The sequence below is a fragment of the Botrytis sinoallii genome (genome assembly GCF_014898435.1).
Source record: "Botrytis sinoallii strain Bc 23 chromosome Unknown BSIN_026, whole genome shotgun sequence".
Taxonomy (NCBI): Eukaryota; Fungi; Ascomycota; class Leotiomycetes; order Helotiales; family Sclerotiniaceae; genus Botrytis; species Botrytis sinoallii.
In genome coordinates, this window is record NW_024066053.1 from 543,428 (window position 1) to 567,632 (window position 24,205).

Consider the following 24,205-nt stretch of genomic DNA (forward strand, 5'->3'; position numbering starts at 1 on the left):
TAAGTCCAAAATCTTTGATGAACATCTCGACACTTGATTGTACCTTACATTGTCGTTCCGAACAAATCCTAACCTTATACCTAGTATCTACGTAACTACCTGTCTCAAATCCATTTCCTTTCACCCTAAGGCACCTCTTTTACCCGGTCTCTCTCCCAAATAAAATTTCACAACACCTCACAACGCATCACGATATGTCAATATCACAATATCACCAAAGCACCTCAGTCGAAACTTTGCCTTTCACTTCCCTATATAGTATCACGCCCCACTCAATTGTCCCAAATAGATCATTGAGCACGAGCATTGCATTTTTTCACCACCATTTTTGGGCGCCGTTTGCAGCTTTGACGCTTTTTTTCAGATTCGGATCTGCGCAGGGACGATTGTACGCATGGCTAGTGCACATCATTTTGTCGCTTGTAAGGCATTTTGTTCTTCCTTCAGACTTCTTTGTTAGTGGCAGGGAAGCAGGAAGTCCCTGGAAATGATGCTCGGATGAAAGTGCTGCTGGAAAGAATTTTCCCCAGTGACCATGTAAGATATATTCGTGTGCGTTCCTGCATCATTGAGTTTAGAGTTTCTTCCAAACGTTTTTTTCAGACCTGTTTTTACTTTCTTTCTGTTAACATTGCATGTAGTGCTGCTTTGCGGGTCCTAAACTTTGATTTTTGGTAAATCAAATGATCTGCTCTTTAGCCAAATCTTATCTACACTTTCATACATTTATTGCACTTTCGCACTTACAATATCCCCGTGTTATTTATTTGTTTATTGTTTCCTGTTTCCTGTTTACTACTTTACGAGTCACCGAAACAAATTGAACCCATCAAGAGTTCTTTGATTGCTTGAATCCTGTCAAATCTGGAATACTGTTTCATCAATCCGAAACTTGGAAACATCTTGCCTTTAAGCCTGTCTGTTCGAAACTCAAAATACCAAAAGAGTGGGCTTTGACAGTACCATTTCTCTTTCGACACTGAGTCCTGTATCTACATAAAACTTCTCTTCATCTCTTCAAATACTACAACAATTCACTCGACCATACGACATTCCGTCACCATCATGCATTCGCAAAACACCTACACTCCTGTGACCGAGAACGCTGAGGATGGCTGGCCGTTAAGATTACGACGACTTAGTCGCTCTATCCTCTCACGCCCCTCTCAAAAGCCCTCTGGTTCTCGAAAGGCACCTCCTCGTCTCCACGATCGACCCATCTTAGTCGAGAACTCGGAGTCAGAGTTGTTGGATATTCTATCTTCGACAATCAATACCACACCAGCTCTCAACGCTAGACCCGTGCATCAACATCAACGTCAAAATACTTTGGAAGATCCTAGAAGGTTCAATGTTCTTGATCATAAAGCGCCTCAGAAGTCCGTTTTGTTTAGAGCCAGTATGTTTGGAAGTCTCAAAAAGAAAAAGGCAACCCGGCCAAGTACCAGTCCCAATCCAGCCCTCACGACTAGAGAAACACCCACAAAGTGTAGTATCATTCAAGAACGTACTTCTCTAGACATGATCAACAACCTCACTTCCAATCTCTACAATGATTCCCGACCTGCAACGCCGAAACCCAAGAGCAAGTCTCGGGATAGTTCTCCTGTTCGCGCTGCAAAATCCATTGGAAGGAAATTATCAATGAAATTTTCGAGAAAGGCAAGGAAAGCAGAGAATGGGAAATTAGAAAATGAGAAAGCAGGAAATGATATGGGGAAAGATGCAGGCTATCCAATTGACATCAAAATGGTGATCCCGGATCCTGTAGAGCTTCATCCCGCGGTTGTAGCTGAAACACCTCCATCTGATCCTCTCCTTTCACCAAGGCCTCTACGAAGTAATTTCTCCCGTAAAGATCTTCGACGACCCAATACATCCGCATCTACATCCACCTCAATGTCAAATTCAGCAGCATCAACTTGTGGTATTGCACCCCTGTCAATCAAGAAAGCATACTCCACTTCAACTCTTCGTAGTAACCAAAGGACTCCTACGGACCTTCCGGTAATGGAAGCACAGGCAGTTAGATCACCGCCGCCCAATTATAACGCTTCAATGGATTTTCCTACGAAGTTGGATAAGGTTCCTGAAGTGGACTTAGCTCAACATCCTGCACTTTCTCGTGTGTCAACATCCAGAGCATCTCAATCTCAACCCGAGTTGGAGCGATATCCTGCTTCTTTCAGTAAGTCAGTGTTGAGCGAATTTCAATCCGAAGCCGATTTCACCGCTTCTGTTCGACCACAAACCCGCAACAGTAATGCACCTCGTTCCTCTATGGCTACAACCGTTCGTCCCTCTTTCGATCCTTCTGGTACTTATGAGATAACATCCCAAACTACCCATGATACTGTCGCCCCCCTTTTCGTCCGCAAGGGACCCGATGACACTACCCCAAAACGTTTATCTTCCCTCAGACGCTCTCTCTCAGACTTCAAGTCATCACGCCCCACACCTACTCGTTCCCAAACACAAGGGGTCGATCTTTCTGAACAAATGGGTCTAGTTCCAAAGGTCAAACGCTCAAGCAGCACACGCTCGAAAACATATTATACGTTAGGGAGTACCGAGGCACCCGTTCCAGGCATAGGCAGGAGCGCGACTGTAAGGAACGCGAAACGCAATTCAACGATATCAAATCGAAGACAATCACATGTTTCAAATGAAGCTCCTCTTTCCGTTTTGCCTTCTCCTACATCTTCCGAACCCCGAAATTCTATGGCAACTATCAGAACTGTACCTTACGAGATAGAATTTCTACCCATCAAAGCCAGTCCCAGTCGTGTGAAGAACGCTCCTAAACCTGATACATTGCGATCTCAAATCAATGCACCAGTCTTGATCGAGGAGAAGAAACGTGCCCAAACACCGCGTCGATCCAAGAAACCCGATTACTTGAAGATTTTCGACGTGCCTAATTTGATGATGGATTGTGGAGGTTATGACGAGTATAGTTATTCCGAATATACGTACTCTGAATATGCGCCATACTCGACGGGGGAGATGATCAAGAGAGTTTCTATGACGGTCACAAAACAATGCTCTGATTCTGGAAATTCGAGAGATGGAGAATTTGAGAAATTTATGGAAAATGCGAAGAAGGTGGCTAGGGAGGAGAAACCTAGAGTGATGGGCAGAGATGTAGTTGTGGGGGAGAATATCAGGGGGATGGAGAGGAAGAGAACTGTATGGGGGAGTTTGAGAAGAAGGGATCGTTACGAAACGACGAAGGGTGTGAGGGCTTGAATGCAGATTTACGGGGTGTGTTGTTCGTGATTGATCGGGATGAGAGATGAAGAGTTAGTGTGCGGCTGTAATGGCAGTTGTGATTCCACCATTTTTCCTTTGTTTTTGTCAACATAATATCCTGTTTCTTTACTCGATGTAAATTTTGTTATATATCAACACTACTAGTATATTCATACTTTTCATTTGTCATCTTACTATAATCTATAGAAATTTATTAAAAATTCAGAATTAATATGCATTGGTGCATCATTCGATGTGTAGTGACGCATGCAATGGTCCGTGTCAATATTGAGAATCGTGCTTGAACCAGAGATTAGAATATTGTCTATCTTCCTTAATAAGTTATCCATAGACAGAGTTGCGGCGAAGTTGAATCATCATGACAGCTAGAAGCGTCTTTTCGTGTTGGGTAGAAATGGTGGCTGAGATGTTCCAGTTTGAAATTTCCTCATTACTACACTTTTGAATGAGAGCGACGTGAATGTAAAGTGGAATATTCCAGAATACTTTCTTCACTCTGAGCTGCAGATTGTGATACATTTTTGAATACATGGCTGAGATAATGATTAGGAGCAGTCTTTCATTTGAGGAGTAACTGCAGGAAGAGAAGCCAGCCATGATTCTCATCTCTGTAAAGAACAAAGAGAAGAGAACCCCTGTTTCAAGCCTGCTGTTCCAGCCTCAGGAAAAGATCTTACAGCCATGATCTTTATGGATAGGGTTTTGGGCAGTCGCATACGTATGCTGTAGACGAAATCAACAGATTTGCGTTTGTGAATAAAGAATTAAGAGACAGAGTGAGATGACACCAAATAGAACTCTGAAGAGCTTCCACGAAGAAAATGGAAGAAACATTCGACTACTTACAATTCTTCTGCCTATAAAGTACTGATTCCCAGAACTGATCAACTATCAAAACCCAGCACTTCAAAGGACATCACAAGATCACAACACACAACTTGCCAACCATGGTCTACGTTAAAGTTTCAGTCGTCTTGAGCCGCGACATCGAGTGCGATTGCACTACCAGATACAATGGACTCAGCCACGAAGCCGTCTTCCAACGCCGCTTCAACCCAGAAACCAACGAGTTGTACGTCGACCATCCAGCCAACATTCTCGGCGCACTAGGCTGTTGCGGTGCTCTCAAAGTCAAATCTCGCAATGCGGACGGCGAAGTGACTATTGATGAAGGATCGCATGTAGCTGCCATCGACAGCGCATGCAGCGACAACGGAAAAGAAGGCGTTCGAGCTGCATATGGTGTTTATGTGGGTGACACGACACCTCATTGCGTTTCGAAGCTTCTCGACGAGGATCTCCCGCAGACGACTCAAGTAGCTGAGTTAGTTGCTGTGCGAGTGGTTTTGAGAATGGCCGAGAAGGTCTTGGATGCTTTTATCGACCGGGGAGGAAATGATGACGGCGATATGGATGCACCCAGAATTTCTAAGATCCTCATCATTACCAATTCGGCGTATGTGGTAGATGGGTTCTCGGATTGGATCTACAAGTGGAAGGAAAATGGATTCAAGACCTCGACTGGCAAGCCGGTTGTTAATGCGGAGCTATTCCGAGAGCTGGACACTTTGATCTCGAAGTTCAATCACTTTCATATTCCGGTTTGGTTTTGGCAGGTGAAGAAAGAATTTAATGCGTCAGCGGATGCATTGGCTCGTAAGCCTCTTTTTGGAGAGCAGAAGGTTCCGGCTTTGGTCCCGTTTGTTAGGGATTATAAGAAGTTTCCGAAGAGGTGTTGAGAGGTGTTTGATTGAGAGAGCTGGTGAAGTTGGCAGAGAATCTTTTCCTTGGGTCAGACATGAATGTTGAGGGATGTTGTTTGCACTGCGATAGTTTTGTGTGGTTCATGGTTTGAGAAATTTGGTTGAGTCCGAAAGCATGCGGTTAATTGGCAATGATTCTGTTTGAAGTTTTTATTACGTACATTTCATTTGATATTCTTTACTACGAAATCTCTGTTCTGAATTTAATTATGTTGCATCTCTAACATTGCTTGAAGATTATAGTGTTGTGATAACATGACGATGTTAGTGATTGTGAGTAACCTCCAGCAAACATGATTCTCAGAGCCTACCTCTCGTGATCTCATATAAAAATTTCTCCATGGTAACAGCCACGCTGAATTGAAACCTTACCCCGTCATCAATTTAATTCCATCCAAAAGGCAGGAAAAGAATAACTATTGCCTACCTACCTATGCTAGCCTAGGATTTTCATCTCCTCCCTGGCTAATATTTAGCTTTGGAATGAACTGCCTCGCATTTCAAGCTGCATTCTCAAACAGCTCGACTCGTCAGTCGAGAATCACATGAGCAATTGACTGATTAATAAGTGATTCGATTCATCAGTCGATAGTTGGGCACGTTGTGAACGATGTTAGTTGCTCATTAAGACAAGATCATGAGCCCTTCGAGTGAGTCGTTACTTCCTTAATCTGCATTACGTATTGGTAAGGGGAAAGCGTTAATTGCTCCCTGCTAAGTTTTGTTTACAAGAAGTGCTTTGGAAATTCATTTTCATTCCCTTGACAACTCGCATTCTTCAATTGGCTTGCAGCATTATAATCAATTTTGGAAGACTCATACATACTTTACTTGTATCTTCAAGATACTTTATTATGGCTCGCCGATTTCCCATCTTCGATACTTGGAAGTCTTACAAAGAGCTGGAAAAGAGGTTTTTCAGGTGGCTCGTGAAAACAGCATCTGCAATAGACCAAGATCTTAAGTCCCCTGGCTCTACGTCTCGACTTGAATACATCAGGAGACTTACCGAGGTTGTCACTAGCGAGAAATATGAGCTACCAAGTAACGTCCGAGACGATCTAGCTCAAGTTATATCTAAACGCAAGGAGGCAGCGGAATGGTATGGACGTAACAACCAGGCAGATGAAGGCCACAGGCATTATTTGGAAACGTTGCAAGAGATATTGAAACTATTCGAGGATCTCTACTCCAAGGACCGAAATGTGGCACTGGATGATAAGGCTAATCGGAAAACCCAAATTGATTCGGAGATCACCAACGATGAAGGAGTCACCAACAACCAATTCAGTAGCTTGGAGATTGAAAGTACTAACCTATCATCCTCGGATTCGGATAGTGATGGAGAGATAAATTCAACTGGCGGTCGTGCAAGAAATTACAGAAAGCCAAAGGCAAATAAGAAAGGAAAGAATGCTAAAAATCCAAAGAGTGGAATGATTAGAAAGAACAAAATTGAGATACCGATAAAGGAACAAACCACGCGATTAGAAGCAGATGCTTCCGATCCATTCGACGAATACATGAGAGTTTACTTCTTTCTCAAAGGTATAAGTACCATGAGAACCTATCTACTCGAACAGTGGAGCGACTACTCAATCGAACTTCTCAGTCTAGCAAACGTCTCACTTATCACGAATCAAGCAATGGGAATTCTCCAGAGGTCCGAGAAATTTTTGCTTTCCAATCTACCAAGTGGTAAACAAAGCTATGAAAGCATTGCAAATATCATGTATCCGGATGTCAACAAGTTGATGGAGAAAATCAAAAAAGCAGGCGCCACTGACTTCAACGAATTGATGCATTTCAATGATGAAAGTAAGGACAGTCAAGAGCATAATGCTGTTGTTAAAATTGAGGTTAGTGCATCTTACTATCAATTGTGCAAAGTGTTTCACATTTACACACTCGGTACTTTGGAGAAGACGAGAAAATCCATCATTCATTCGAATCAAAGTCGTTCAGATCACACAAGTGACACAACGATTATCTGATGATGTCCGATTTTCTTCCTTGCTAACAAGTTTTGTGCAGGACTATCTGTGCTACACCACATGGTCGATACTATCTGAATGGCGTAGAGATTTCTCAGTGGATCAATACCAAAGAATTCCTATTCATCGACTGGTCGCGCCGGAAGATAACAAGAAGTTCACCTTGGAAGATAAGATTGATCTTAATCGCAACATCTTACACGAATTACTTTATGAGGTCTGGCACCTCAAGAAAGAGATGAATCAACACGATCGTAGGAACTATTATCCAGATGAGTTCACGAATGGTATCCAGAAGTTTCTAAAAACTAAAAAAATTCCAATATGGTTAGTCTTCGCGGCACAGATCATGTGCGACATTCGGTTCATTCTGGGGAAGGAAGTAGTACATTGCCACGATGAGGCTGTTTTGTTTTCTAGTCATATGTTAAAGCTTCTGAACAATTACATCATGACAGATAGGCTTCACAAGTTGTATAGTTTACAGTTTGTAACGTATGTACTTTATAACGATATGTGGAGGTACACCTTGAAAGACTGGATGAGTCCGAATTTTGACACTGAGTCCGATGAGTGGGAGAAGCATCCCCCGCCAATTTCAAAGAAAAACCATGAGAAATTCTCCTATCTACGCCGGAATCCTATTATGTGTGGGCTATTGATCTTTGGACACACGATAAGATATCATGAAGCGGGAGTTCGTAATGCAGCCTTTGAACCTAGTACAATTAGCTGTATACATCTTTACAACGCACTTCGTCAAGAGTCGCGGAAAGATTTGGATGAATATCCCGAGTGGAAAGATATGGAATTTCTCATCTTGATACAATCAGTGGATCAATTATTCAATCAAAGGGATGAGCCTTCCAATTCGAATGACTATGTTGTGAGCTTTGAGAAAAAGATTCAAAAGCGACGTCCAACAGCGTTGAAGCATATTTCGGGGCTTGCCAAATACTTCCACCGCACTTACTGTAATCTGCGAGATTGTGATCATCATGGGTACTCGGCTGATTCTAAAAGTTTGTTTATCGCAATGCACAGCGACAAATTGGATGAGCTACTACCCAGTTTGAAGACCATCTTCCCCGGGAACCAACTTTCTCCTCCACCTTCAGATGAGGAGCCCAGCAATTTCTCTAATTGTATTGAAGATCTAAATGACAGAATGGAACTGGAGTTTTTAGCCAAGGAACCAAGCAAATGGAAGAAAGTTGAATTTCTCAGAGCTATGACTAGACTGATGGAAAAAGAATCTCTCTTTCTGTACTTCGATTGGCACGGAGTTCACGTTGCATGCGTACATTTGCTTAAGAAGCTGCATGAGGAGTTCCGATCAGAAATCGACGGAGCGGCGTCTGGAATTTCTCTTTTCCCCAAGCCTTCGGATTCGGTTAAGGTGGCTCATTTCCTATTGAAACGGTTAGGTAAGAGTGAGGAAGTTAGAAAAGATACCGTACAAAGGATGCGAAAAGTTTTCGACAGGAGATTTGGTAGGGCCTCGAGCGGACCAGAGGAAGACAAACACCTGGTGATCAGGGCGGTGAATTTGTTCTTGGTCAAAAGACCTCGATACAAAGCCTCGGAAGTTGAGATGGAGTTGAACCGTATGTGGTATTGTATATAGCGCGCAGAGTAACCGTTGGAATTAATTATCAATAGTTGAAAGGGATTGTACCTGGTGTACCTGTTATCGATTATGTAGAGATAATCCAAAGATATTGATTGGGACATGATACGAAATTGTGATAATTGCAATTATGAGTGCACAAATCCACTAAACGATTTCTCTCCCTAAATACCTAGTCATAAAACAAACAACAAATGAGGTTGAAACACACAAAGCAGCCACATCTCGTGACAGCCCTATGATTTTATTTATTTTTTCAATTTGACTCGCGCTTGCGCTTGCTTACATGCCGCCAAGTTTTGAGTCAGCATGGCGCATGTTACATTGAATTTTGTAAGGATTCCTGAGGGATCTTCAGCTTTTGTTTGAGGGTGTGTATTCTTGATCGTGACAATTGAGGGAGATTGATGCTGGAGATTGAGAATCGTAATTGCAGAATGAGGAAATGAGAGATATGAAAAGAGTGGAGGGTTGGGGTGGTGTGATCTGGTGCAATATAGGGGGAAATAAGATGGGTTAGGCGAGGATGAGAAATGATGATATTTGAGAGGAAGAGGGAGATTGATGTTTAAGTTTTGAAACGTGTGGTTTAACACTTCGATCTTGGTTTAGTCAGGAATTTGGCTTTTTGTCTTCGAGATTGGAGAGAGGTTGTAGATTGATGCATCGATGCATCGTTGAGCCAAGTTGCGTGGGAATTCAATGATCGATGAGTCAAGTGTGGCGCTCGTACTGTGATAAAAGATTAATTTTGAGAAACTTTTAATTTGAGAGATGGAATCGAGAGGAGTTGAGAGGCGTTAAGGAAATTCGAGAGGAGGAATAAGTGTCTTGAAGTTGTGGGTGGGAGCCGATGAGATGGGAGGCAAGATGGAATTGATGATTATTTGATAGGAGTTGAAGAGTCGACGGAATCGATTGAGAATGAGGTTTGATATGGTGAAGTGGTTGTGGAAAGGTATAAGTATATTCAAATATCTTTGTTGAAGAATGAAATCTACAACGCACTCTATTCCTTCATTCCAATACATTCCACTCTTTCCAGTTCTTATCGATTGCAATATCATTAACATTTTCTTTCATTCTCCTTACAACCCGAATTCATTCCACATCTCGCTACAATTGCACAATCTTCAAGATGCATTACCAGTACGTTCTCCTTTACAGCACTTAACAATCACAGATTACAGCTAATATCTCCCTACAGAAACTTTCTCATCGCCACGTTCGCCATCGTAGCTCCCCTTTCCCTCGCCCTTCCTTTCGCCGACCCTGAGCCTGCAAAAGGTGCCCCAGCTACAACTAAAATACCTGAAAACCAGAACATCTACGCCAAGCCTACTTGGCTTTCTATTCCCATCATTGACCCTACAAAACTTTCCATTTTTCCCACTCCTGCGCCTACGCAGAAGCCAGAACCTGTTACCACGAAGGGTGAGCAACAGGATGGACAGAATCATGCTACTAAGACAGTGAAGGGGGGCGAGGGTGGGGCGGCGCAGAGTAGTCAGGTTTCTACTACGCATGCTCCTAAGAATCCAGAGGCCAAGGGGAAGGGAAAGGGCCAGAGGGATGTTGAGGAATTAGAGGATAAGGACTTTGCAGATTTGGATTTAGATTGGGAGATAGAGGGAAGATTAGCGGATATGAGAGTCGAATTGGAGGAGAGAGCTGAACATGGAAAGCCAACTGGAGGTTTTACTGGAAAACCTCATCCGACACCTGCACCTACCGCCACTGCAAAACCAACACAGCATTCCACTGCGAAGCCGGATACTGAGCCGGCTCAAACCGCCACGGCTAAGCCAACTCAACACTTCACTGGCAAGCCCGATGGACCCGAACCAACAGTAACAGCTAAACCCACTGATTACTTCACCGGAAAACCCGATGGACCCGCTCAAAATGCCACCGGAAAAGCAACCCAACACTTTACCGAGAAGCCGGATACACCACCTACCAAAACAATCAAAACTATCGAACCTATCAAGACTTCTATCGTTTTCACCGATAAGCCAGAAACTGTTCCAAGAACATTCACAACCATGTACAATAATGGTGGCCAGGCTACCCCAAGTTCCGTTCTGATCAATACTTATGGACCGGCTAGTAGCAGTGTTAGTGTAGATCCCGTGCCAGTCGGTACTGGGAAGCCTGTTGGAGGAAGAGGATTTTAGGTCTTGTCGTTTGAGGAAAGTGGGGTTCGTTTGGTTGTTTGTATTTAGATGAGTATGGGGAGAATGGTGTGAAGAGGTGGGATTCTAGGTGCTAGAGAGTATTTCTTGTTGTTTTTGTACTGATTTTGTTTTTTAAATTGAAGAAGTGATTGAAGGGTATGGTTTTGAGAGTTGATTGATTCGGATATGTAGAAATGTATATTAAGCACGATAGATATAAATTTGAGAAGAGATTCGGGGATAAAACTACTGATTCATCTTATTGCATATGTTAAGTTTACAACAAATACCTAGGTATACGAAGCAACATGCAATGTTCGCCCCAGAAGAACAACTTCCAGAAGTAGAACTCCTTTGGAGAAAATTATCTGGCCAAAAATAGTTTTGAGCCTAGTGGTCCCGAAGTTTCGGGACCGATCATCCCATCAACGCTAAATAGTGCTTGCGTATTTTTGGGCCACCAACTAGTTACTGGCTAGTTATTTTCTCTCCGGTACGTGAAATCGGGTGATATTCTTTGGTAAAACGTAATGTCACGAGCTTTTTAGAAAGGTGTTTTGCCATAATCTCAATTCGACTGTCTGGAAAATGGATGGAGTTTGTGGGGATGATGTCATACACAGTTGAATTTTCTTGAGAATTCATATGTTTTCACAGTGTAAATGTTATGCCGAGGATTAAGGGCGGATTGGTAGTTGCATTTCTGAAATATCCTGATAATTTGTGACAATTATGACGACGGGGGAGTTTTCGTGGTGATATATAACATGGAGAGGAGAGTGTTTCGTTCGATGACTCAAAGAGGAATACACCGACTATACTTTCCAATATCTTGAAATTATCAAATAAACTCATTCAGCTTCTCAAAATATGGCATATAAAATCACAGAAAAGGAAACCCAGCGGTTGGTTTATAACCATTCAATGGTACGCACGACGAGATACTTGCTCGTTTCTGCGTTTCTGAGTTATGTAAAGGTTGGCCTTTGTACCGTGATGCGTCAGAATGGACGAATCATCGAAGTATATTCACCAAAGAGGGTACTAAGATCTGGACTTGTAAGTAATTACATAACATCTCCAGGCTTTCACACCAAGGAAGATGCTGATAACAGAACAGCATGGAGTGGAGGGAAGGCCATTGATGATTTTATCAGCGTATCCAAGGAAGGAAGAAAGAACGGAGATTTCATCATGCACCACGAAAATGGAACATTAGTCGACCTCAACCTTCCTCTTGGTCGAGCCATTGGAAAATGAAGGCCACAATTACTCAACGATTCGTTATCGAGGATACCTCAATCGATGCAGAATATGATTGCCGATTTATCTTCTGGTGTATTATCGAAGATGGCGAATGTAAAGTCGAATACAATTGTTGATTCTATGAAAAAGATAAGGTGATTGCGGCTGATGAAAAGAATCTTCCAGGTATTTTCACCAAAGAGGAGTTAGAGAAATAACCAGAGGGGTATAGATATTTAGCTGTTGCACAACATAAAATTGGACATTCGATTTTGGAGGATTCACCAACTATGATGGGAAGACCTTTTGGAAAGATGTATGAGGCTATGGCAGCAAGGTTAAGAGGCGAGGATGTCGACCTAAACTGGGACTAAGCAGTTGTAATCAGAGGACGATTTGTGATGGATTTGGAGAGTATTTTGGATTTATAACAGTAACAAACTTGATGCATATCATGTATTAGCTCCAGCCAACTAATTTGAACGTCTGCATTCAAAGCTAGAAGATAAGGAAAGACCTTGCAACTTTCGAGACTTCAAGAGCTTCAAGAGTGTTCCTGTGTAGAGCAATACATCATAATCTATCCTATGAATCTTCGAGCTGAACTACCGAGGCTGGTATGTGTGCCTTGGATCGACGAAGCTGTAATTCATCTTCAATGAGGATGCAATCTGAGCATCCTCGGATCTCAAACCAGATACAGTGGTAAATGGGAGACATGTTATAAGCATACCAATGCCGCGACATAGCTTACGACACACCCAGTACTAATCGATGGCATTCAACAGACCATTCAAGGATGGAATGAATACAGTATCTTCTTTGGTGGATTCATTGTGTGTGAGATGACATTCGTTATCGATCACCCAAGCCTCCAATAAAGAAAAGATCGATAATTATCAAAGTGTTGAGATACAACGCTAAGAAATATTTGCTGACTAATCTCAAGTCCCCACATTTTCTGTGGGTTTGGTGTCTCGTTCAAATTGATATTCGGATTTCAACATCATCAGAACCTCAATTCTTTCCTCAATATTGACATCATGGCTGTGAAAAACGGACCCGGAGGTATCAGCAGTGACCCAAATGTTAACTCAACATTGGGAGACATAGAAAAATGGATCAAGAACAGAGATTCAAGCAAGAACAACAACTTAGTCGCCGCAGTGGTGGGATGTGGTGAGTCAGAAAATTCACATGATAAGGAAAGTCACTCACAAAGTTCAGGAAACATGGGTAGTTCTATCCTTACTGGTATTCTTGCTGCCAATTCACTGCCAGATGCAAGGGATAACACACCAGTTTCACATATAATTGCTTGTACCAAGTCAGAAGCTTCAGCTTCCAGAGTATACTCGGCATCAAAAGAATCCAAGGCTGCAGACAGACTCGCCGTCTTCTATGATAACAACTTAAAAGCTTTTCAATTGGCTGATGTTATCATTCTGGCATGCAAGCCATATATGGCCGAGGAAGTTCTCGGAGCTCCTGGTGTTGGTGATGCTTTAACAAACAAACTTGTCATCTCAGTCTTGGCAGGATCGACAACTGAGCAGTTGAAGGAGTTTGCGTTCAAAGGTAGCTCAGAGACAAAAGGGTGCGCATTTGTTAGAAGCATGCCAAATCTTGGTGCACAAATCAAGGAATCATCAACCGTTATCTCAACTGGATCGGAAACTATTTCTCCAAAATACGAAGAGGCTATGAAATGGATCTTTCAAAGTATTGGAAAATACACGTATGTACCCGACAATGTATTCCAAGTTGCAGGTGTCCTTGCTGGTTGCACTCCAGCATGGTTCCTCACTGCCTTTGATGGAATCCTCGACGGTGCTGTTTCCGAAGGAATGAGACGAGATACCGCCACTGAAATTTTGGCTGGTTCTATGCTTGCAGCCGCGAAGTTAATACAGAATGGTGAACACCCTGCTGTTCTGAGAGAGAAGGTTTCATCTCCCAAGGGTACCACAATTCAAGGTCTTAAAACTATTGAGAAAGGCGGTGTCCGATCAACATACTGTGATGCAACCATTGATTCGGTTCAACACGGATTGAATATGGGCAAGAAGTAAATACTTTCTTGTCTTTGTTGGGGACTGGTTTGACGCTTGATGATCCGACACGATATTTTACTTGAGATTGGACGCCTTGAAGCACTCATGCCATTTATTTCTTGCTCTACTTTTCACTGAACGAAGATATAAATCCGATAAAAGGAGCTCGGTCTTCGGGTAGAATAGAACATCGTCTAAATAAGCTAAATTTTTATCGAAGTTTTTACCGACCTAGATATAGTTCCTCGGATATTTTCTTCTGATTTATGACACTAATATTCTAGGGGCGTGACAGACGGCTGGCCAAAAGGCGCAAAGTATACACTCTGGACTTCGATTGAAACGAAAGATAGTTCGTACTTTATTTTCACTTTGCCTCCCAACAACTACTCTGAAGATTCCTTCTCTTCAACATTGTTTGACGTAATGGAGTCGAATGATAATGATCGGCAAACAAAAGTGGCTCGACGGAAGGTTCGCCAACACGTTTCTTTTACCAACTACCCTGACTGTTTCAAGAATAAGATGTCTAGGCATACCCCCCTCGGTACTCCTTATCACGGAAAGCGAGGAGCCAAAGGATCGCCGAGTCGATCTGTGCTCTATAATCCATTTACCACTCAAATCCAGATTCCTATTCTGGACTTATGCATATGAATGTCACAATAAACTAAACGATAAGGACCCACCCTCCCGATAAGGCAATACTATGATATCGATATGCGGGGTCGAAGTGCCATTACGAGGTGGATGCATGCTAATATACACCCCATGATACACGAACCAACTGTTGTGTAGAACGATCAGGTTGATAAGTGATAGTTTCCGGATATAACACAGGGTTTATACTATGTAGGACCCAGGTAATGTTTACTTCGAGACTCTTGATCTCTTGGTCTTTCTTTCTATCTCGAGTGTGCTATCTACCTTCATTGAAATGTTCTTACGACGATCTTCTAGATTTCTTTCACTTATACCAAAGAGATATTACATACCATCTCTCAAACACTATTCATCCATTACCTCAACTATCTCTCCTCAAAATGGGTTTCCACACACACACACACCCACCCCCACCCCTCCTCCCTTCAGCACTTCTCCAACCTCCGAGCTTCCACCCCTCTCCATAATGCCGCTTCCTCTCCTCCTCAAATCCTACCTCATAACCTCCATTCTTGCCTCCCCAAAAATTATCAAGTTCTTCCTTCCTCTTCTCAACAAACTCGCAAATTCCAGCTCCACGATCTTAAATCCCGATAGAAATCCAGTGTTGCATATGATCGTCCGAAAATTCATCTACGATCATTTCATTGCCGGGGAAAATGCTACTCAAGTGAGAGCTCGGGTGAAAGAAATGAAGGGATTGGGATTTAGCGGGGTGATATTGGGATATGCGAGGGAAGTTAATGTTTCTGGGGGAGAAGTGGGCGGAGACGTATCAGGGGTGAGCGAGGAGGTAGGGGAGCGAGCTATTAGGGAATGGAGAGATGGACTCATGAGTACCCTTTCTTTGTTACAACCCGGAGATTTTCTATCGCTCAAGTAAGATTTCCCCCTCTCTCTTTTGAACATCAATAACAGCATCAATATTTTCAAATCCCAACAATCAAACCACTAAACCTCCCACCCCTAGATTCTCAGGCGCAGGCCCCCTAGTCCTCCACGCCCTCCAAAACTCCCTCCCCCCACCACCCCTCCTCCTCCAATCCATGCATCTACTCCTCCGCACCGCCGCCTCCCAATCCGCGCGTATCTGGCTCGATGCAGAACAACAAGACTTGCAACACACCATCGAGTCATGGACTATCGATCTCATGCGCATCTACAACACCGGATCCCAAGCATTACTCTACACAACCATGCAAGCATATTTAAAATCCACCCCATCGAATATCCTGAGATGTTTAAAACTCGCACAGAAAGAGAATTGGGTGCTGGGCATAAAATTAGTCAGGGGTGCGTATATTGCTACCGAGAAGCGGGAGTTGATATGGGGAAGTATTGAAGAGACACATGAGGCCTATAATGGAATTGCTGCTGGTTTGTTAAGTCTATCGTATCCGGGGATGGATGTCGAGAAAAATACTGCAATTAGAGAAAAGACAGAGGGAATGGGAAAAGAAAAAGCATATCCGCGCGCAGAATTATTCCTCGCCACGCACAACGAAGAGAGTATCAAAAAAGCCTATACACTTCAAAGCTCACGAATCCTGTCCGGAAAACCCACAATCGAATTGGCGTTTGGACAGCTACAGGGAATGGCCGATGAGATCAGTTGCAGCTTACTACAACTCCGTCGAAAAGAATCCCAGGACTCGAGAAGTGAATCACTAGCTTCCAAAGGTCTTGTGAAATCAGAGGAGGAGTTCAGATTAACGCAGGAGTTAAAACCAAAAGCGTATAAATGTATGGTGTGGGGATCTACGCAGCAGTGTCTACAATTTCTATTGAGGAGGGTAAAGGAAAATGGAGATGCGCTTGGAAGGACGGGGTATTGGGTTGAAGGGTTTAAGAGGGAGATATGGAGGAGGGTGAGAAGTTCTTCTGGGATGAAGAGGAGGAGAGTTTTGGAGAGTGCTAATGAAGGGATGGTTCGGAAGAGGGTTTTGTGAGAGGATGCGTGGTTCTGTAGAGGGAGATCAAGGAGAAAGGAGTTGTGGAATATGTATGGAGAAGTTTGGAGTTGGAGTTTGTGATTTGGTGGAGAGTAGTTGAGTTAGTGAATACGTTATATGTTTTGACAATCCAGGTTTTGAAAGCTCTACACACAATAGAGTGACTTGTATAAGCTATACCAAAAAGCCAGAAAAAAAAATTAGAAGTTACTTTATAACTCGTGCAACCCATATCCGAACGGAAGTGACAAGCAATTCGATTGATATATCATGGGGCGATGTCCTTGATACAAGTGACGAGATGGACTCGATTGAGCTATAATACTAAACCACTACCTACATCATGCTACTTCTGTCGGATTAGTACCGTACCAGATCTAAAATAGCAGATGATGTGAAAAATATCAATACCAATGATTTGCAGATAAATACATACCAGCTACCATATCGAATCAATTAACACCCCCTCATCCACAAGCCTACGAGTATTATTCCTCGTCACTTATATTCTCAACTTAAGAATTATATCCTCCCAGCCGAACGGATTACTTCACTCCCATCCTAAATATAAGTACAAATAAACATACATATACGTCATCCCAATCTCATCTCAAGTAATTCTTACAAAGGGTGCTCAATTCATGGTATCATATTCTACACCCCTACCTCCATCCATCCATTGACCAAGCACAAAACAGTCTGTCTATATATTCTCCTCTCAGCTAAACCCTAGCTAATCCAGTAAATCCATCAAGTCCAGTGTATACAGTCCCGGCCAATCCAGCAATTCAACTATCGATCATTCATCTATCGTTACAGACAGCTCCAATACTCATTCTATCTCTATTGAGAACGATAATTGTATCTCCAGCATTCCCACTCCCACTCACTCCCATATCCTCGAAACTAATTTCCATACTATTCCGTTTACTTCTCGTTCCATACGAATGTTTCATCGCCTGTACCTGTCTCGACTGCACCACGATAGTATTTTGATCCTCTTCCAAAGCCGGTTCGAGCGGCAAACTAGCCCTCTCCCTCTCCCCTCTATCAACCATCTTTCCCTTTCCTTTCACCAAATCTTTCCTTCCTGATTCCGGAGATCCAGTGGGAGGCAAACTGCTCAAACTCATTCCTTTTATGCTAATACTAGAATCTAACAGTCCTCGCATATTTGGCAGACCAATTCCTTCCAATGCACCCTCTATGCCAACATCTGAGAAAGATCTCTTGTATCCAATGCTGTTCCCTGGTACATTTTCGGCAAGTCGTTCAAATGGTACTCTGCCGCGTAAGTCCTCTAGAAGTTCTTCGGAGAGCGTGTTGTTGGTGAGTCTGCGGACGATTTTCAAGAGAGAGTCTTCAAGCCAAGCACCACTTCGATGTGGTTCGGCTGGACAAATTTTCGCGGGAGTGTTGTCGGGGATAGTTTTCCGTCTTTGGGATTTGCTACTTGTGGAAGTTGTGGGAACTTTGATGGTCGATGAAGCTGGGAGAGATTTTCGACCTTTTCTAATGGGTAACACTGACGCTCGAGGCTTCTTAATCGGTTTCTTTTCTGATATTTGTCCAGTCGAAGCTCTGAAAGGCTTACTACGATCGAAAGGCACCCAGTACATTGGCCGTACTGATCCATTCCCTTCGGCATCCTTGAGTTTCCGCAGGTCGTCAAGGATCTTGAATGTGAAATGAACTGCATTGGTCTTATCGTCTCTCTTACACTGTGGACGGTATGGTGGTATTTTATCAGATGTGTTACGCTGCCTGGAAGGCGCCGGTTCCTTGCTGGCAACGGTTTGTGTGACATTTGTATATGGCTGCCAGATATCACTTCGTCTCTTTTTCAAGTCCAGCACCCATGCATCACAATCCCATTCTACCCAATAGTCGATCACATCGCCCCATTGACTCTCGGGTGGCTTCGTTTGATTAACGAAAATGACACTTCCTCCTCTAGCATGTACAGCTTGTGCGAATTCTTTAACCATAATCTTGAGCCCGTGAACTCTCAAGCTAGTACCAAGAATAAGAAGGACATCTGGACCTAATTTTAGATCGTGAATAATTAACGGCCCCACCAAATTTGCGTGCGGATGTTCTTCTCCATAAAGAACAATGTCAGGCCTCAATCTCCCCACAGCTAAACCTCTACGACCTTTGTCTTGACGTGATATAGAGCTTGAAATACAAGAAGGACAATCGGGAGCGGACCCAGCCATTGTAGTAGTCTCCCTATCTTCTTCGTCCCAACTGGTAAGTTTCGAACATACACCGCATCGCAACTTACGAAGTGACCCGTGTAGCAAAACGCACTCTACTCCAGTTGCAGCAGGGGCTTCTTTTCCTCCTCGTTCATCTGCTCCAGCTGTGAGTGATTTGCCCTGGATTTTGGTTTGAAAACGCGTGCGATCACCCGCGCCAAGTTCGAGATCCGTAGTGAGTCCCTCGCGTTCTTCGAGGCAATCGATATTTTGTGTGTAATTCCGGACGAGGCGACCGTTGTCTCTGAGAGAGCGGATAAATTGGTGGGTGGTGGTGGTAGACTTGACATCGTTATTAATTCTGCGACGAAAATTGGAGATGAACATGTAAAATATAGAAGTTGAGAAAGGATCGGACCAAATGACTGAGTCAAATAGATCTTTTCCTTTGAGATTTGGTAATGTACGTGATGAAGCTGATTGAGATGATTGTGAAGGAGGTTCTTCAAATTCGGAAGCAGTTGTGACGGAACTGACTTCACTCAACAAATTTCGTTTGTTGTTGTTGCTGTTGTTGTTGTTGCTACTACAATCACTTGATGAAACTGAAGGTGTGGCGCTGCCAGTTGTAGATGCACTTTCAGTATTTGTGGTTGAAGAGAGTTTGCTATTGGAAAGTTCAAATGCAGGTGTATTTCTTCGAGAAGATTTTCTGAGAAGTGAAGAGGATTGTTCTGTCAGTTGTGGAGGTAAACTATCAGCTCGTGATTTCACTGATTGTCGTGACGTCTTGCCTTCGACAATTGAACTGGCGACAGAAGGTATAAGTGACGAAGACCTTTGAAGTGTTCGTGATTTTGAAGGAATAGATTTTGGATTGGTGGTTGAGGCTTGAATCGTTGACCGAAGACTACTTTCACGTCGTAGTGAATTTGATGAGGAAGAATCGGAAGAAATTCTTGCCGTATTGGAATTTTCATCTTTCGCTGTAGATAAGGGAGAGCTTGTTCGGAGTGAACGTCGAGTTCGTTTTTGTTTGTTGTCAATTGACTCCAAGTCCTGGGGCAACCGAGAATATTCCGATGAATATTGAGATGAATATTCACTCGATTCTTGAAGTAATTGTTGTGAAGCATTCTCTTCAGTATTGGAACCTTCCGAATCGAGCTCCATTTCCATTGAAGGATTTATTTCTTCATGAGATTTAGTATCTTCAATTTGAGATACTCGTCGATTGGGGTTTTCGGTGGTAATACACTCAACTTTGGATTTGGCACATGGTTCACAGCTTGGTCGGGTATCACCACACTTGATCTTTCGAACTCGACACCTATCACAAGCGCGAATAGCCCGAAGTTTGGAAGACTTGCCCTTGGTGTTGGATTTTGGCGATTCAATCTTGATATCATCTTGTGCCAGAATAGAAGTTCGAGACCTGGAAGCTTGCCTTTTCGGGGGCAACTGATGTGTTGTATTGGTGGGAGTCGCCTGAGAGAGAGAATCATGCAGATTATGAGCAGATTGACCCTTCGAACTTGGTTTTGGAGATTCTTTGATAGATTTGTCCTGCGACGAAGAAGCGTTTCGAGTTTGGCGTTTCGGAGGTATTATTGGTGATTTGTTGTTTGAATTCTCGTTTGTGATCGGGGTATTAGAATTTATGGCAGATGGGGTTTCCACACTCGGTTTCTGAGATTCACTTTTGAGATTATCTTGTATCAAAGATGTATGCCTGCGAGAACTTCTTCTCGATGGAGCTAGAGCAGGGGTTTCTGGTTGCGCTGAAGGTTCTTTTGATGGCGATTGAGAGGATTGTTGAGAAGACTGCTGGGATGACTGCTCAGAGGGTTGCTGAGGGGGCAACTCAGATGATTCTTCAGGTGGCAGCTCTACTCTTACACCATCAGCTGTCACAAGCTCGTAATAATAGCGCTCCGTGACACGTCTTTTCTTCTTCGGTCGATCATCAATATCATAATCATTAATTTCCCAAGGCGGATTCTCCAGTGCAGCATCATATTGGGCTTGTATCATGGAATATAGTCCATGTTCGGAACGAAAGTCCTATTTGCTGGGTTAGCAGTAGTCAAAGGGTAATTCAGGCTGCGGTCCACATACAGGTATTCCGACATTCGTACTGATTCCAGCTCCTGTCACAACCACAACTTTCCTTGATTTCGCAAGGACATCTGCAATTTCCTGCAATTCAGCAGCAGAGGTTGGCAAGACATTGATTGTTGGCATTGTTGCGGCAAGATAAACAGACTATTACTGCTCTATTCCTCTCCGTTTCCTCCTCTCTTCTACCAAATTCGAGTCTTAGTTGATTGCGCTCCGAGTCTCAAGATTTCGGTATTGAACCGGTGCCTTGCGCTAGTTGAATATGCGATCAAGACGGTATGCCTGGGCCTCACTTCCAGTTCAGGTCATTTCGAACATAGCGCACACCACGTAGACGAGGGGGGGATCGGTCTATGTCGCCAAATTGTTGTGCGTGATCAAGTCCAGGTTTTCGTAGTGAATGCCGCAATGTTGATCGATCTTAAACCTCGGAACGTCACTTCAGTCTTGGAGAAATGCAAATAACCAAACCAAGTCCTTCTAACTAACGCCAATAACCCCAGTTGATGTTTCGTTTCGCGACTCCGATGCGTTGTCAAACGGTGGATAGTCGCTGAGAAAAGTGGTTTTCAAGTCGTACAATTCGCCTCAGAACATTGGCAGGGCTTCGGAGTCGAGTATGAGAGGTATTAATAAATAGCTTTAAGGGCAAGCTCTCCCTTTCCCAATGGGTGAATGTTGCAGATAGTTCGAGATTTGACGCGCAGCAAGATCCCTGAATTTCCCAATTCCCTGTATATTGATATAAAGTTCGAATCGATTTGTTGTCCAAGGTTTTGCTTCTCTATTTCCCCATCTAAAGTCTTTGGAAATGACTGAGCTGGATCGATTGGGATTCAAGAAGAATCTCATAGGAAACAGGTTGTTGATTGTGATGTTTACTTTCATCTAAAGTTTCATGTCCTTTGTATGGTAGACGCGATGTGTTGCCGACCCCGACCCCAACCGCGTTCTGCCCCACAAATTTGCCAGCCCGTTTGTTTCTCACGTGCTTTGATCTATCTCAGCACCTTGACTCGAGCTTGGCTTGGGTCTCACTCAATTCTTCTTGGTCACTGATTTTGACGGTCAACAAAATAACCATGACATGATGAGATATGTCAAACTTTTGAAGTGTAATTTACTGTACCAAGTAGTACAAGATATTATGCAGATATTACTCATACTTTCCAGTGAAAGGTATGACAAGATGGCATGCCAGAGTTTGCTGCTTGTCTAGTCATAGAACTGCCCGACCTGATGTTCTCTTTATTCATCTTAATCTTGTGAAACTACTGTCAGCTCTTCCCATTATCTAAGATTGCCTTTCTATATATATAGTGTTTGCAGAACAAGCAATGAACTGTTCAGAAATTGCTGTCATGAACACGACCAAATATGACTCCTTTCTAGGGCGAAAATAGAGGCTATTATTCCAATTGCTGGGAAACCCTCACAAACTATCTAATTTGCTATGCTCTGCTATGGTGGTCAAGTGAGCCTTATGCATTTGACAACAGTTCAAAGAGCAAGCTCTGAGAGTGTTCGGTCCAACCGAGTCAAACCTATGTCTAGAAACCTTTATATGTAGTCATTATGCGATGGTCTTTGATTTTTTGTCCATACTTTTCTTACATTCGTTTGGTTGGTTCATACATCAGCATCCATTTCTTGTTTCCACCATGCCAGAAAAGAAGAAGAATTTACAGTTCATTTGGCCCAAAGATGGTCCCAAAGGTCGTGGTCATCGAGGATTTCTGGGAAGGCTCAATAACGTTGTGACGAACAAGGGTCCAGATATCTTTGTCGGGAAACAAGGAAGCAGAATCAGTCCCGATCGATGGCAGAATTGGTAATCTCTGTGGTGAAGACATCGCATTTGATCTAGCTGACTCTCCGTCAGGGATTCCTACCACGATGAACGCAAGCATAAACAAGAAGTAACCGGAGCATTCTCAAGAGATTTCAAAAGATATGATCCACATACACGAAAATATGTTGAATGGGAACAGCCTCAAGATTGGAACGGTTATGGAATCGGAAATCATGCATGGGAATATCCACGTTTGACCCTGGACGAATATAACAAAATTTACAAGACCTATCATCAAGGTCGGCGAATTGATCCTTCCACGTTCAAAGATTGGAATCATAGCGGTCCTAACGTAAGTAACCTTTTGTGTTTAGAGTTTTCAGTGGCTGAGAAATGATGCAGAGATTCCGACAAGAATACGATAGCTTTTGGCAAAGTGCTCATCGAAGAGGAGAGAATTATAAGTATGGCTGGAACTATTTGCGGGGAGCGAATAATCCATGGTTAAGAATGCATCAACAATGGCCTACAGATCTTGATACTTGGATGGCGATGCGTGGGATGTGGTAGATGCGGATGAATTTGCTTAAGGAGGGATCAATTTACAGAACCATATGACGTATAAGGGTGTTTCTTACGATCGGTTCGCTGCATGATTAAGGAGTGAATTAGTTATTAATTCTGCATATAGATTTTATCAAAGTATGGCTAGTCTTGAGCATCACAAATTGCAACATTGTGGCTAGACCTCATGTGAAGATGTTTGAGCACGATTAGAAACACTTCACACAAGAGTTGTTCTTTTCTTTCCATTAGTTACGATAGCGGTCTCATGCATGGCACCTACGAGGGCGACATTATGATCCAATGAGTCATTATTAACCTTAGAGATGCAAGACCATACCTATCTCCGGTTTATTTTATCTCCGGATCTCTACAAGCACACAATATATGCCTGTTAGACGTTACCTAGCATCCCATTACGCTATGTAATACTCAACAGCAAACGAACCATAGGCTATCAACAACATTTACCGAAAATACGACAATCTGCTTACACACGTATAAGATTTCCCGGCCAACAACCAATCAAACCCGTATTTGGAATCACAATCGACAAGTTATTAAATTAGCCACCCCAGCTCTACACCCCTCGAATGGGTAACACGAGATCTGTCAGCTCTTTCTAAGAGCAACCCGAAAAGGACTCGTATACACACAACTCCTATTGGATAAACGATCCATTCGGTAAGGGATTTTTGAATTCTCGAGTAGAATCATGAATGGAGAGCTCGTCTATCTACGACCAATGATGAGTATGGATTTGATTTCGAGGGGTT

General features: G+C 43.0%; 10 protein-coding genes across 10 annotated transcripts; 9 read left to right on the forward strand and 1 right to left on the reverse strand.

Moving 5' to 3' along the window:
- Positions 1 to 1,065: 1,065 nt before the first annotated feature.
- On the forward strand, positions 1,066 to 3,249 carry EAF02_010659 (uncharacterized protein; the record flags this gene model as incomplete). The annotated part of the gene is made up of 1 exon (XM_038906707.1): positions 1,066 to 3,249. One exon carries the CDS (start codon positions 1,066 to 1,068, stop codon positions 3,247 to 3,249), a length of 2,184 nt encoding a protein of 727 aa, XP_038753577.1.
- Positions 3,250 to 4,220: 971 nt separating this feature from the next.
- Positions 4,221 to 5,012, forward strand: EAF02_010660 (uncharacterized protein; the record flags this gene model as incomplete). The annotated part of the gene is made up of 1 exon (XM_038906708.1): positions 4,221 to 5,012. One exon carries the CDS (start codon positions 4,221 to 4,223, stop codon positions 5,010 to 5,012), a length of 792 nt encoding a protein of 263 aa, XP_038753578.1.
- An 878-nt stretch (positions 5,013 to 5,890) lies between these two features.
- Positions 5,891 to 8,657, forward strand: EAF02_010661 (uncharacterized protein; the record flags this gene model as incomplete). The annotated part of the gene is made up of 2 exons (XM_038906709.1): positions 5,891 to 6,895; positions 7,071 to 8,657. 2 exons carry the CDS (start codon positions 5,891 to 5,893, stop codon positions 8,655 to 8,657), a joined length of 2,592 nt encoding a protein of 863 aa, XP_038753579.1.
- Positions 8,658 to 9,798: 1,141 nt separating this feature from the next.
- Positions 9,799 to 10,837, forward strand: EAF02_010662 (uncharacterized protein; the record flags this gene model as incomplete). The annotated part of the gene is made up of 2 exons (XM_038906710.1): positions 9,799 to 9,809; positions 9,868 to 10,837. 2 exons carry the CDS (start codon positions 9,799 to 9,801, stop codon positions 10,835 to 10,837), a joined length of 981 nt encoding a protein of 326 aa, XP_038753580.1.
- A 924-nt stretch (positions 10,838 to 11,761) lies between these two features.
- On the forward strand, positions 11,762 to 12,097 carry EAF02_010663 (uncharacterized protein; the record flags this gene model as incomplete). Its single annotated transcript, XM_038906711.1, has 1 exon — positions 11,762 to 12,097. The coding sequence occupies one exon, from the start codon at positions 11,762 to 11,764 to the stop codon at positions 12,095 to 12,097; it is 336 nt and encodes a 111-aa protein (XP_038753581.1).
- Positions 12,098 to 12,187: 90 nt separating this feature from the next.
- EAF02_010664 (uncharacterized protein) lies at positions 12,188 to 12,456 on the forward strand (the record flags this gene model as incomplete). The annotated part of the gene is made up of 2 exons (XM_038906712.1): positions 12,188 to 12,237; positions 12,315 to 12,456. The coding sequence occupies 2 exons, from the start codon at positions 12,188 to 12,190 to the stop codon at positions 12,454 to 12,456; spliced, it is 192 nt and encodes a 63-aa protein (XP_038753582.1).
- A 550-nt stretch (positions 12,457 to 13,006) lies between these two features.
- Positions 13,007 to 14,425, forward strand: EAF02_010665 (uncharacterized protein). Its single transcript, XM_038906713.1, has 2 exons — positions 13,007 to 13,261; positions 13,310 to 14,425. The coding sequence occupies exons 1-2, from the start codon at positions 13,126 to 13,128 to the stop codon at positions 14,152 to 14,154; spliced, it is 981 nt and encodes a 326-aa protein (XP_038753583.1). The 5' UTR covers positions 13,007 to 13,125; the 3' UTR covers positions 14,155 to 14,425.
- Positions 14,426 to 14,953: 528 nt separating this feature from the next.
- EAF02_010666 (uncharacterized protein) lies at positions 14,954 to 16,967 on the forward strand. Its single transcript, XM_038906714.1, has 2 exons — positions 14,954 to 15,678; positions 15,770 to 16,967. The coding sequence occupies exons 1-2, from the start codon at positions 15,074 to 15,076 to the stop codon at positions 16,746 to 16,748; spliced, it is 1,584 nt and encodes a 527-aa protein (XP_038753584.1). The 5' UTR covers positions 14,954 to 15,073; the 3' UTR covers positions 16,749 to 16,967.
- Positions 16,968 to 17,554: 587 nt separating this feature from the next.
- Positions 17,555 to 21,196, reverse strand: EAF02_010667 (uncharacterized protein; the record flags this gene model as incomplete). Its single annotated transcript, XM_038906715.1, has 2 exons — positions 17,555 to 21,016; positions 21,071 to 21,196. The coding sequence occupies 2 exons, from the start codon at positions 21,194 to 21,196 to the stop codon at positions 17,555 to 17,557; spliced, it is 3,588 nt and encodes a 1,195-aa protein (XP_038753585.1).
- A 1,538-nt stretch (positions 21,197 to 22,734) lies between these two features.
- On the forward strand, positions 22,735 to 23,435 carry EAF02_010668 (uncharacterized protein; the record flags this gene model as incomplete). The annotated part of the gene is made up of 3 exons (XM_038906716.1): positions 22,735 to 22,904; positions 22,956 to 23,217; positions 23,268 to 23,435. 3 exons carry the CDS (start codon positions 22,735 to 22,737, stop codon positions 23,433 to 23,435), a joined length of 600 nt encoding a protein of 199 aa, XP_038753586.1.
- Positions 23,436 to 24,205: the final 770 nt, after the last annotated feature.

What these genes read in the sequence shown, in the direction of transcription:
- EAF02_010665 (XM_038906713.1), top strand. Translation starts at nt 13,126, where the DNA reads ATGGCTGTGAAAAACGGACCCGGAGGTATCAGCAGTGACCCAAATGTT. An exon ending in CGCCGCAGTGGTGGGATGTG is followed by an intron (nt 13,262 to 13,309) that starts GTGAGTCAGAAA and finishes CACAAAGTTCAG; the next exon opens with GAAACATGGGTAGTTCTATC.
- EAF02_010666 (XM_038906714.1), top strand. Translation starts at nt 15,074, where the DNA reads ATGTTCTTACGACGATCTTCTAGATTTCTTTCACTTATACCAAAGAGA. An exon ending in GGAGATTTTCTATCGCTCAA is followed by an intron (nt 15,679 to 15,769) that starts GTAAGATTTCCC and finishes TCCCACCCCTAG; the next exon opens with ATTCTCAGGCGCAGGCCCCC.